Source organism: Dasypus novemcinctus, chromosome 11, assembly GCF_030445035.2.
Source record: "Dasypus novemcinctus isolate mDasNov1 chromosome 11, mDasNov1.1.hap2, whole genome shotgun sequence".
NCBI lineage: Eukaryota > Metazoa > Chordata > Mammalia > Cingulata > Dasypodidae > Dasypus > Dasypus novemcinctus.
In genome coordinates this window covers 85,108,794-85,121,194 of record NC_080683.1, presented here as the reverse complement: position 1 = coordinate 85,121,194, position 12,401 = coordinate 85,108,794, and the positions used below count along the sequence as shown (strand labels likewise).

Here is a 12,401-nt window from a genome sequence, read left to right as displayed (position 1 = left end):
ATTAAAATATTGCAAGAATGTATTGTCTACAATATTCCAATAAAACGTAGGCATTTTCAACTTTATTTCCAAAGAAAGAAATTTAATAAGGATTTTTTTTCTTTTTGGGCTTTTGTTAGGCATGGTGGAAATAGACTTTATAGAAAAATGTATTCAGGAGACAGCAAAAGCACCAAGGGGCAAACATGCTTTTGGAGGAATAAAGTATTTTTTCAGTACCTAGCTTTGTTTTTAATTTTTTTTCTTCATTTGGAGCTTGAAAAAACAGGAAAGAGGCAAAAAGTTACCTCTGGCAAGGAGGTCTCAGACTCCAAGGAGGGTCTGATAAGAGCTTATCTGTATAGACAGATGGTTCTCAGGCCAGGATAACACAAAGGACCCCTCAGGTTTATGTTTAAGTCAACAAAGCAGCAGCCGAAATGCCTTCCTTCCTATCGTGGCGCCCAGAGCTGTTTTTCGGGTGCTCTCTGCCTATGCTCTATTTTCAAGTAGACATTGTGTTTTATTGCTAAGAACTCCCTCCTACCCCCATCAGCAAACTGATTCCAGTTTCTAAGAATAAGGTTGCCTGTGAGACAGGGTCATCAAGGAAGAAATAATCATAGCAGAATACTTCACCTTGTGATCAGCCGATGTACAATGGACATAGTAGTGAGCTCCTAGCCCTTGCAAGGTACCCAAACCTCCTTTGGCAGTATTTATCCAAGAGGAATCTTCCATGGTGGAGACCAGGTTTCCTGCAACCGTCATAAGACCTGAAGTGTTGATTGTCAGGGTTCGCTCAACTGATCTGAAATAATTCAGAATTCCTAAGCAGGTGCGCTGAAACAAAGAAGGAACAGGATCAGGACCCTGTGCTTTGCCTGGACCCACTCTACAGAACAAACATTGATGGGGAGAGTGGGGGTGAGGGAGGCTGGTCAACCCTACTGCTGAGAAAGGAACACACCACCCCAGTCAGACGCTATTTTCATGTCAGAATCAGAACAAATGGCCAAAAGTCCAACGTGCTGTTGCTGGAACAGCAGGAAAGCCTCCTCCCTTCTAGACAACTAGACATCTCAGAGGCCTGAAACCAGCATGCGGAGCTTGAGCGTACCTTCAGCTCCCTGATCCGCAGGTGGCGCAAGTACAGAAAGGACAAGTAGGCTCCTCTTGTCAGGACAGGATTTCCATCCCTGGGCTCTGCCCCGCCATCATCTAATCCCAGCAGTTGTAGGGTCATTACATAACTGTACCTTTAACAGGCAAGAGAAATATCATAAATACTTTCACCCTAAAGTGGTTTGGAAAAGTCATGTGCACTAAGTTGAAAAGCCATTTTGTCAAACTTTCAGGAGTTTCATAATGGCTACCCTTAAAAATACACTGAAGGGAAAATAATTACTACATCTGTACAAATACAAAAAGAAAAGAAAGACAGATTTCTTTTACCACACTTGTTGAAATCCCAGCCCTAGAGTGAGACATTAATTTAGCTGTCTGAGCTGCTTTATTGGTCTTGCATCCATTCTACCTTCAAATATTGAGTAAACATGTAAGCAACATATTAGTCATTCCCTTTTCCTCACAATGTTTCTTTTGTTGTTTTTTTTTAAAGGTTTGTTTATTTATTTTCCCCTCTTCCCCTTCTCCCGCCCTGCTGTTTTTGCTCTCTGTGTTGTCTTCTCTTCTTATTTTCTCTCCTCTAGGATTCACCAGGATTCGATCCGGGAGACCTCTGATGGGGAGAGAGGAGGTTCCTTGCCAATTGCGCCACCTCAGTTTCAGGTTTCTGCTGCGCTTCACCTTGACTTTCCCCTTGTCTCTCTTTTGATGAGTCATCATCTTGCTGTGTGACTCACTTGTGTGGGGCACTGGCTCACCACGCGGGCACTCGTGCGGGCACTGACTTGCCGTGTGGGCACACTTTCTCTTCTTTTTCACCAGGAGGCCCCAGGGATTGAACCCAGGTCCTCCCACATGGTAGGTGAAAGCTCTATCACTTGAGCCATATCTGCTTCCCATCACAATGTTATAATCCATTCCCTTGAATTACCAGTAAAATGATTTAATTTTACCCTGTCTCCCTTTTCTGTGTGCAAGGCCCACCAGCAAGTTGACTGAGACTTCTTTGTGCTAGGTCATTTTCATTTCCTTCCCTTGAAAGATCATCTTCCTTCATATTTTCACTCTATTAAAAAAAGTAGCATTAATAGAATGATAAAAAACACTTGCAATATTATTAACAAAATCATAGTTGAGTCATCACAGAATTAAACCTTTTGATCCAGCATACTTAGATGAAAAGGCATATCTTGATTCATTTAAGTTTAACATATAAAAACCTGGATTTCTAAAATAGATTCGGGAGCCATTGTATTTACTAAATAAGTCTTAGTTTTATAAAAGTATTCATAGTTTTTAAAGAGCAGCTCCTCCCCACTCTTGCTGCTTGCCTTTTAGGTGATTTACTTTATAGACAGTTGATACACACATTTTCAAGAACAGATATGCTTGGAACCTTGAACCTCTCTATTCTAGTCTTGTTCCACACTGAGAGAGATCAGTGGTTTAAAACTCTCTTTCTACTTATTAGTATCTGATTTAAACATTTAATGTCTCCAGCCTATTTCCACATTTTCAAAAATGGAATGGCAATGGAAAATGACAATAAGTTGTGGTGAGAGTTCAATGACAGAACAGCTGTAAAGCCTCCAACTCAGTGCCTGCACCTAATAGGTGCTCAGTAGATGCTAGTTCTCTGTCATGAACTGCAGTCATCAGCCAGCATTGCAGGATCTATCACAGAATTTCTGTTCTACACTTATTACCGGAGTCATCTTTCCTGATTTTGAGAGAGATGTGGTCATGCATCCAGGGTCCTGGGAAAACCGTAAAGAAGGTGCTATGCATCTATGGTCCCGCCCTTGGCTCTCTGGGAAGACCCCTTCTCCGTACCTGTCACTACCATCCCTGGGCATACACCCCTCCCCCATAAGGCTGCTCTTTCATAGTGGCACCGACTGCCTCTAAAACACTGAGTGGCAATGGTTTAGGGCAGCATCCCCTCTGTTACACATTCTAAAATCTGGCTCTTGAATTCCAAAAAGTCTTTATGGTAGAAACTGCTTGTGCTTCTCCAATATCTGTTTTCCTCTTACCCACAGCAACTGAATATTAATATTAGCAGATGGACACCCAGAATCAAGATGACATTTCCAAACCTCTCTTGCAGCTAGGTGTGCCGTATCAGTAAGTTCTGACCAGAATAATGGAAAAGTGTCCTGTGGCAGCTTTGGAGAATTTCTCTTAAAAGGCATCTTCTCCACCCCCATTCTCCATCTGCTACTTGGAACATGAATGTGGACTGGAACTCCATCTCAGGCCATGTGCTGATCTCAGGAATGGAGGCCACATTTGGCGGAACCCTGGGGTAGAGGGCGCTAAGGTCCCAAGGGCTCCATGTAGCACAGCCAGCACACAAACTCTGTACTTCCTACCCCTGGATGTTAATATAAGGGAGAGAAATGTTCATCTGGTTTAATCCTCTGTTATTTTGTGTTTTACTTTGGCCAACAGTTAAACCTAATCCAAATGTAACCAAGACCTAATCAAAACTCTCAAGATAGACTTACAGGCTTTATGACAGCCAGTCGGGAAGAAAATTTGGACAGGGTTATAAGGAAGAGTAGGTAAGAAAGACAGTCGTCCAACTGGTTTTCATGACGTGGCTTCCCTCTGTGCCTGTGGAGAGAGTAAGTGTCCCTGTGTTCCGGGTAGGTGTGTGCACTGGTGTATTTCTGTGTCCACGTTCCTCAACACCATGACAAGAAAAGATCCTGACAGATGGCATGGCACACTCCTGTTCCTCAATAAAGTATCACAAGACCATCACCCCAAAGTGAGGAGAAACTATTATTACTTTTTTGTTTGTTTAAAGATTTATTATTTCTTTATTTATCCCTCCACCCCCATTGTTTGAGGTCGCTGTCTGTTCTCTGTGTCAATTTGCTGGTACTTGCCTTCTCTTCAGGAGGTACCAGGAACCGAACCTGGGACCTCCCTTGTGGGAGAGAGGCCTTCAATCCCTTGAGCCACCTCAGCTTCCTGCTTTGGTGTGTTTCTCATTGTCTTTCCTCTTTGTGTCTCCTTGTTACATCATTTTGTTGTGTCAGCCTGCCATACCTACCCATCACGCCAGCTTGCTGTCTTGCTCATCTTCTCCAGGAGGTACTCAGAAATGAACCCAGGACTTCCCATGTGGTAGGTGTGAGTGCAATCACTTGAGCCACATCCATTTCCCTGTTATTATTTTTCAGTTCTGTAGGACAGCAGATACTCCCTGAGAGGAGTTCAACTTTAACGGCTTGTATGAATTTCAGGTGAGAAAAATCTCAGCGGAGCATTTGCTTCCCGGATCTGCAGTGCTCTGGGGTTACAGTTCAGCATTGCCTGGTGTGGTCCCAGAGGGAAGGCTCAAAGCCACATCCTTTCTCTGGTGGAATTGTGACTCTTTTACCAGCTTCTAAAATTATGCAGAGTTACAAAGGAAGGGCAGAAAGGTGACGCTGAGTTACCATGAAAGATGTTTTTAAGGAATGTCTGTCTAAACCACAAAAGCATTGCTGGACAGGAAGAAAGTCAGGGGGTGAGGGGTGGGAGGGGACAGGCAGGCTAGGGTGAGTAAAAGAGAGAGCCCTGCACCCCCCAAGAAAGGGGAACAACCCACAACCCACAAAAGTAAACTGCTTAGGAAATGTTAAAAGTCTGTGAATGTATTCCTCCAAGCAAAGTGGAGATAGTGTGGGCAAGCAGCAGGACTAACCGGAATCTAGAATGTCAACACCATCTGTGTTCATCTTTTTTCCTGGGGAGGTTAAATCCTTTGACATTTACTCCGCCTGTGGCTGGGTATCTGCCAGCACGGCCGAGTTCATGTATTTTGCCGTTTCTGTCAGATTTCCACAGATCACAAATCCATTTTCTCCTCGGAGTTGGCAGAGCCAGCAGAGCAGGAGGTAAGGGTGGGGGAATAATTAGTGGGAAGGTAAGTTTATTACATGTTCCCAGCAGAATATCTTGACATTTTATGTGTGTGTGTGCACATGCGTGCACACACAGAAAAAAAGACTAGAAGGATGCACACCTGTTAACATCTCTGTTGTTATAGTTGGGTGCTCATATTATGAGTGATTTTTATTCTCTTCGTTGTGTTCTATATTTCCCAAACTTTCTACGATAAATTTGGTGAGGACAACTATACAAAAATGTTTTGTTTCTTTGACCTTCTTAAATAGCAGAGCTATGTGTATACAATGCCACTTTTGTGAAAGTACACCGTGTACTCACTTATTGTATTAGCTCTGGAAATGGAGGGAGCAGTGGCATAGGGAAAAATAATGGCTCTTTCCCTTCTTCCCTCCTTGGTGTGGCCACTGGGAACCATTTTAATAACCAGGCACTTCTTAAGAAATGGCACCAGACACAGTAACTTGATAAAACAGAACGACAGGTTTGGATGGCTCTAGGGCTAGCTGGTTGTCTTAGTTTGCCAGGGCTACTATTACAAAGTTCCACAAATGGGGTGGCTTGAACAACAGTAATGTATTGTCTGATAGTCCTAGAGGCTGGAAGGCTGGAATCAAGGTATCAGTAGGGCTGTGCTTCCACTTAGAGAAGAGAATCCATTTCCTATCTCTCTCCTGTCTTCCAGTGGGCGGCCAGCAATCCATGGCATTCCGGGGCTTGTGGCAGCATACCTCAATCTCTGCCCCCATCACATGGCCTTCTTCTTTTTTTTTTTTTAAAGATTTATTTATTTATTTCTCTCCCCTTTCACTCCCCCCCCACCCCCCATACCCCAGTTGTTTGTTCTCTATTTTGCCGCGTGTTCTTCTTTGTCCGCTTCTGTTGTCAGCGGCACGGGAATCTGTGTTTCTTTTTGTTGAGTCATCTTGTTGTGTCAGCTCTCCGTGTGTGCAGCACCATTCCTGGGCAGGCTGCACTTTCTTTCACGCTGGGCGGCTCTCCTTATGGGGCACACTCCTTGAGCATGGGACTCCCCTACATGGGGGACTCCCCTACATGGGGGACACCCCTGCGTGGCAGGGCACTCCTTGCACGCATCAGTACTGTACATGGGACATGGCCTTCTTTTTGTCTGTTTCTCTCTTGTATTGTCTATGTCCAAATTTCCTCTCCTTATAAAGACTCCAGTCCTATTGGATTAAGGGTCCCCCTAATCCAGTTTGGCCTCATCTCAGTTAATAACACCCTCAGAGATCCTACTGCCAAATGGAGTCACATTTACAGGACCCAGAATTAGGACTTAAACATCTCTTTTGGGGGGACACAGTTCAATCCACAATGCTGGTCCATTTCTTTCTCTGATCAGGGCTACGGTTCAATTATTTAAAGAACTTTTTCAAAGGAATAATTTTAAAATGTCACCTGTTTTGACCAGAATTATCCCTTTCTAGTAACACATCATCATCAATGAAAAATTATTATTTTTTCTTTATCCCCCAAACCCAGATCTTTAAGTGAATCTGGAATTAGAATATCATTTAAAGAAATGAGTGGCCAGGTTTCAACACTAACGGAAGGTTAAATCAAGGTTTAGACAAACTTATTCAATATTAAAATGGTTGTGGGAAAACGGGTACTTTCATAAATTGCTGGTGGGAGAGAAATTGGCATAACCATTTCAGGAAGATCTATTAAAAATTTTTATTTTTATTTTTATTTTTATTTTTTATATATCTTTATTTTATTGACTTTGTAATAATATTACATTAAAAATATATATGTGAGGTCCCATTCAACCCCCCCCCACCCCCCCTCTCCCCCCCCCCCCAACAACACTCGTTCCCATCATCATGACACATCCATTGGATTTGGTAAGTACATCTTTGGGCACCTCTGCACCTCATAGACAATGGTCCACATCATGGCCCTATTAAAAATTTTTATTGCGCCTAGTCTGTTACTCACAAAATCAACTTGTAAATATCTACTCTGAAGAAACACACGTGTGCAAGGAGGCATACACAAGAAAGTTCAGTGAGCGCAGCTTTTTTAAAATTTCTCATTTTAGCACAGCTTTTAACAGGGGAAAAGTGACAATAATCATCAACAGGGGAATGGCTGTGGAAACTGCAGCATACAAAGAAATATGATGCAGCCTTTGAAAAGAACAGTAGAGACAGATCTCCAACATACATTGTTGGGTGAAAAAGGCAAGTTGCAGATGATACCCACATAGTGTAATGTATCTTTATATAGAAAACTAAAACAAAACTATGCTATATATTGTGTATGGGGACATATGGATGCATGTAAATGCACTGACAAGGTCAGAAGCGAGAACAGTGTTTACCCTGAGGAGGTGGAATGGAGAACGGCATTAGCAGTACTAACTTTTTTTTCAGTAATGTTTCAACTTTTTACAAGGAGAAACATTACTTTTATTACTTCTTATAAGTAATAAGTAATTTATAACTAATTTTTTAAAAACTCCCTAAAGAGAAAAACGGTAACTATAGAGTGCAGAAACCTGGCAAACCAAGCAATGGGAAGGAATATTGCCAGTGATGTCGTGTTGCTGTCGTGTCTCCTTGATATGGTGGATGAGAAGGACACTTTGCCCCTGTATCCCAAACCCCTGTATCCACGAGGAAAACATCAGATAAACCCAGACGATGGGGTTATTTACAGGTTACCTGGCCATCGCTCCTAAAGACTGTTCAGGGTACGAAGAATAAGGAAAGACTCCAAAACTGTCCCAGGCTAGAGGAGAGTGGGGAGACCTGATAACTACATGTAAATGGTACACTGGATGGGATCCTGGAAGCGGAAAAGGACATGCATGGAAAAACTGGTGAAATCCAAATAAAGTCTAATTTAGTTAACAGTAATGTACCAGTGTTGGTTTCTTAGGTGTGAGAAGTGCACCACAGGAATGTAAGATGTTACTAACAGGAGAAACTGGTACCTGGGAACTATCTTTGTAACTTTTCTATAAACCTAAAACTCAAAATAAGAAACTTTTTAATCACTAAAGAAAGGTTACTGGTGACACTCGGTGAGACTTGATCAGAGGCTGTTCTGAAGTTGTGCTACAATTAGTGATAACATTCTGCCGTCCAATGGAGGTTTGATTTTCTTCAGGCAGAAGGCCATTTTTCATGGAGCATTGGTTGCCACTTGCCAAGTTCAGAATCAGGATGCTGACTAGCACACAAATGTGAAAATTCCTACTTGACTGCGACATGCTTGCAAAATAGTCACATTCCTGTAACTCCTCCCAGCTGCAGAATTTTTACCAACACCTAGCCCCATCTGACTAGCAGTCAACATTGAGAAGGGCACTATGTCATCCTTGTCCTGAGGCAGGACAAAGTGACTCTTGACCTGAGCTCACAAAGAAACGACAAGAGGAAAATCTAAGGAAAGTGGGAAACTTTTGGTTGCTGCCTCAGTGTTTCCTGTCTTAAAACCAACCTTAATACCAGAATCTGTAAAGGAGGATTACATCAGCATCAAGACCGTCTGGGATCCTGGAAGCAGAGACCTTGTTCAGAGACCTGACGCTAACGCTGCCTCTTCCTTTCCCACCTCCTAAGTGTGGTTCCAGAAGCAGGGCAGCCTGATATTTTTAAATGTCAGCTTGTTGGTATAAGATCTTCCTGAATGGTGACATGTACCTCAGTGGGAAATGACAGTGGGAAAGAAAAAATAGGGTTATTTTTTCAGCTCTGGCAGGATGTTTGCTAAGGAGAGAGTATCACTGGAAGTTGCATGCCCTATCAGGGAATTCTGGGGCCAGGGAGAGCCAACCATGTGTCTGCTCCTGATCTTGCGAGCCAACTGGTTTCTCATTAGATTCTTTAGATCTTTCTCTAAATAGATTGAAAATTTGTAACATGTGTGTGTGCCCACGTGTGTTTGCTTCTAGCCAGTCCGTACCTCCACAGGCCCCTTCGGATTTCACTTTCCTCCATACTCGGTCTGGGATGACAAACTATGATTGTGCATCTCTCTCCAATAATCTACTAAATTTCTCTACAACTTCGACTTTATGTACAATTTTCAGTCATTTTACAATTATCTTTGGGGGTGAAAGTAATAAAAATTTTTATGTAAAATGGGCTCACTACAAATTCATGCCCTCCTACTTTTACTGGGGCCTTGTGGCCATGTGGTCCTCCTTAAATTCTTCCCTCCTCCTTAGTCCTGAAGCCTTTCCCACAGGAAGGCATCTCCTCACACACCACTTTCATCTACCCTCTAGAGGAATGCAGACACATCCTTCTCCTCTCTCTCTCCTCAGCCGGGGTCATTCATAAGCGTCCTCACCTCACCTCACCTCACCTCACCTTTTTTTGTACCTGAAATTTCCATGTATATCATTCACCTCAAAGGAAGCAATGTCATTCTCCCTTTCGAGAAACTACCCCATCACCTGGTTTCTTCATCTTATTCCCTACTCTGCCCCTAGCATCATCTGTTTCTCAAATTTCTCTGTTTATATCTTCCATCTCTTCTCCACTGCTCCTTTCTCAGACAATAAACACATTTGGGTCTCCTCAAATAAGGAAATTAACAAAGCTCTTCTTTTAGAGTAGCAAACAAATAATAGGCGATTACAGCTTCAGAAATATTTTGGTTCCATCATAAATACAAATATCCACTTGCTTTGTGTAGAAACTTCCTTTCCCTGCCAAACTTCATGCCTGTCCTATGCAAAAGCTGGAGGAACCTCTTTCCCTCTAAACATTCACTACAGTTAAGAACTGTCCAACTCACTTGAATCTTAGCATTAGGATTGCATTGGTATTTATTCTTTCAGGTTTTTGCCCTGGGACAAATCCCTATTATATTACACCTCCTTTCAGTCCTCCTTTTAATTAGCATTTAGGTTTTTTTGGTAATAAAAATAAACATTTTCATTAATGGAGCTGTCTGGTGTGATTGGGCCCTGAAAAACTACCCAAAGTAAATTTCTAGGGCTACATACAAGTGATGAGTGGACAGAAAAGTGTATGAGTTATTTTTTCCTGTTGTACCTGGTAGGGGTTGATGTTGCTATAAATATTCTGCCAGATTTGGTCATAGTTGCACTGATGCAGCACCTGGGAAGCCATGAAAGACGAATGATGTGGAGCCAGCATGACTGTTTTTGCAGCGTGATCTTGGAGTACTTGCATTACTTGCTCTGGGTTGGAAATCTCAGGTAGAGCAGAAAGGAGAAGCAATGGTTAGGAGACTCATTATTCCCTCTTCTCAGCAAAAATTCAGCCATACACACATCATCAAGACAAATGCCCCAGGTGGAACTTTACTATTCAATTAAAAAATACAATTTTAGGGAGCAGATGTGACTCAAGAGGCTGAGCTCCTGCCTCCCACATGGGAGGTCCAGGGTTCAGTTCCCTGTGCCTCCTGAAAAAACAATCAACAAGCAAAACAAAAGAAAAAAAAACAAACAATAACAATTCAGGGAAGCCGATGTGGCTCAGTGGTTGAGCTCTGGCTTCTTACATATAAGGTCCCAGGTTCAATCCCCGGCCCCTGGTACCTCAAAACAAACAGACAGACAAACAGTTTTGAACTCAAGCATATGATTTCCCCAAATATGTTTACCCATTCAATACTATGCATATTCAAATATACAGAGCATCTTATTTAATATTCTGTGACAACTTCCTAGACACAATAGCAGGAAGCACCCCCACAAGTGTTGCTGCACCAATGAAAAGATAAATATTCATCAACTTTGGGTCCAAATGCTGTCTGCTGTTAGGAAGCTGCAAGGGGACAGGGGAGAAGGTGGCAGGGCAGTGTGAGGACAGCACAGGCTTTGCGAGGACACACCCTAGGCTCATATCCCTACAGGGAATCCTGGCTTTTTCACTCCAAGTGGGATGAATCCATCTAACAAGAATATTAATAGTATCTCTCGCAGGATTGCTGCAAGAATGCCTGGCATATTATAGGTGCTGAATAAATGTCCCTTCTCTTCGGACATAAAGAATCCAACAATGGTCCCAGTGCTGAAGCTCTACTTCAACGATGCACATATTACTACATTTTCACCACTTTACTATTACAGTTGACCTCATAAATCATTTAGTCTAATGCTTTTGCTTCACAGATGAGGAAACTAAGGCTCAAGAAGTTTACATGACTAGATTGATACCACACTGAGGCTTGGTCTAAAAGCAGGACTAAAATCGAGCTCTTTTGACAATTTTTACTCTAGTGAAAGCCAACAAGACTCCTAAGGTTTGGCAATTAGATTAGAAAAATTCCAAATAAAGACTTTATAGTGAATCCATGTCAACATTTTTAAAAAGGGTAAGAAAATTCAATTTTCTGAGAATGATTTTAGCAAGAATCTTATCTACACAGAACATGGGTATTTTCTTACCTTCAAAAACTTTGCTTGCAGATGCATTAATATATCTATTTTTCTCTCTTCTTTTAGTTTGGTCAAAATCTTCTTTTGCCAAGGATCACATTTTGGCTTAATCTAGCAGACAAGTATATTCACACAAAGTTACAATGGTTCTCAGCAAAAGTTGCAAGGAAAGAGATCCAAGGACCTTCTGGAATGGGATCTGGCATGAGTGCTAGAATGTTTGCTAAGGGAGGGTAGGTCTTAGGGTGTACATGGGCTCACAGATCCGTAGAGAGAGATGGAAGCAGCAGCTCCTGTTGGTGCTCTGCACTGGAGATGCAGGAGCTCCAGCTGGGGTCACGGAGCATGATCCTTGAACAGAGGGGACTCTAAACCCTTCAGTCTTGGGCATTGCACTTGGTTTATGGGGCAAAGGAAGTTTTCTCCATCGTCTCCTTGTGACTGCACATTTAAAACATCTTTTACATGAACTGTATTTCAAAAGTTGGTCCTATGACTGGCTGTAAATACCATCAATGTGCTAATGACTCTTCAATTTCTATCTCAGTCCTAAGCTCTAGCCAGTTATATCCAGCCATCTTCCTGATATCTACAGCTGGATGTCAAGCATAACAACCTAAAATAGAAAGCCTGGTTTCCCATATACAGTGACCACCCACGTGCTTGAGCCCCAGACCTAGAGGTCACCTTCGATCCCTCTCCATTCCCTCAGTCCGTCTTTATCACATAAGACTTCTTTCTTCCGTAATACTGACCACTACCTGAAATCATCTTGTCTATCTGCTAACTTGTGCATTGTTTGTGAGTTGTGTATCTCCAGTTTCAAGAGCTGTGCCAGACTTGCAGTCTATATGCAATAAATAGTTTTTGACTAAAAGTTGGATTTATGCAAATCAATTACACTTTGAGGTATTGTTCTTTCTTCTTGCCAAATAGCTGAGATCACTAACAAGTGTCTTTTGACCCAGTAGAGTAGAGAAGTATGGGGAACTTCCAG

At 42.3% G+C, this 12,401-nt stretch overlaps 1 protein-coding gene across 4 annotated transcripts in view; it reads right to left on the bottom strand.

Annotated features, from left to right (window-relative positions):
• The window catches only part of LOC101426333 (uncharacterized), a 166,541-nt gene that overhangs the window by 110,666 nt on the left and 43,474 nt on the right, over nt 1-12,401 (bottom strand). For all 4 annotated transcript variants that reach the window (XM_058307234.2, XM_012528997.4, XM_058307236.2 and 1 more), the window contains 5 exons: nt 11,414-11,515; nt 10,050-10,211; nt 2,061-2,173; nt 1,100-1,238; nt 619-822 (listed from right to left, as the gene is read on the bottom strand). In XM_058307234.2, the coding sequence (XP_058163217.1) occupies nt 619-822; nt 1,100-1,238; nt 2,061-2,173; nt 10,050-10,211; nt 11,414-11,515 (720 nt within the window). The remainder of the gene's footprint in view (nt 1-618; nt 823-1,099; nt 1,239-2,060; nt 2,174-10,049; nt 10,212-11,413; nt 11,516-12,401) is intronic.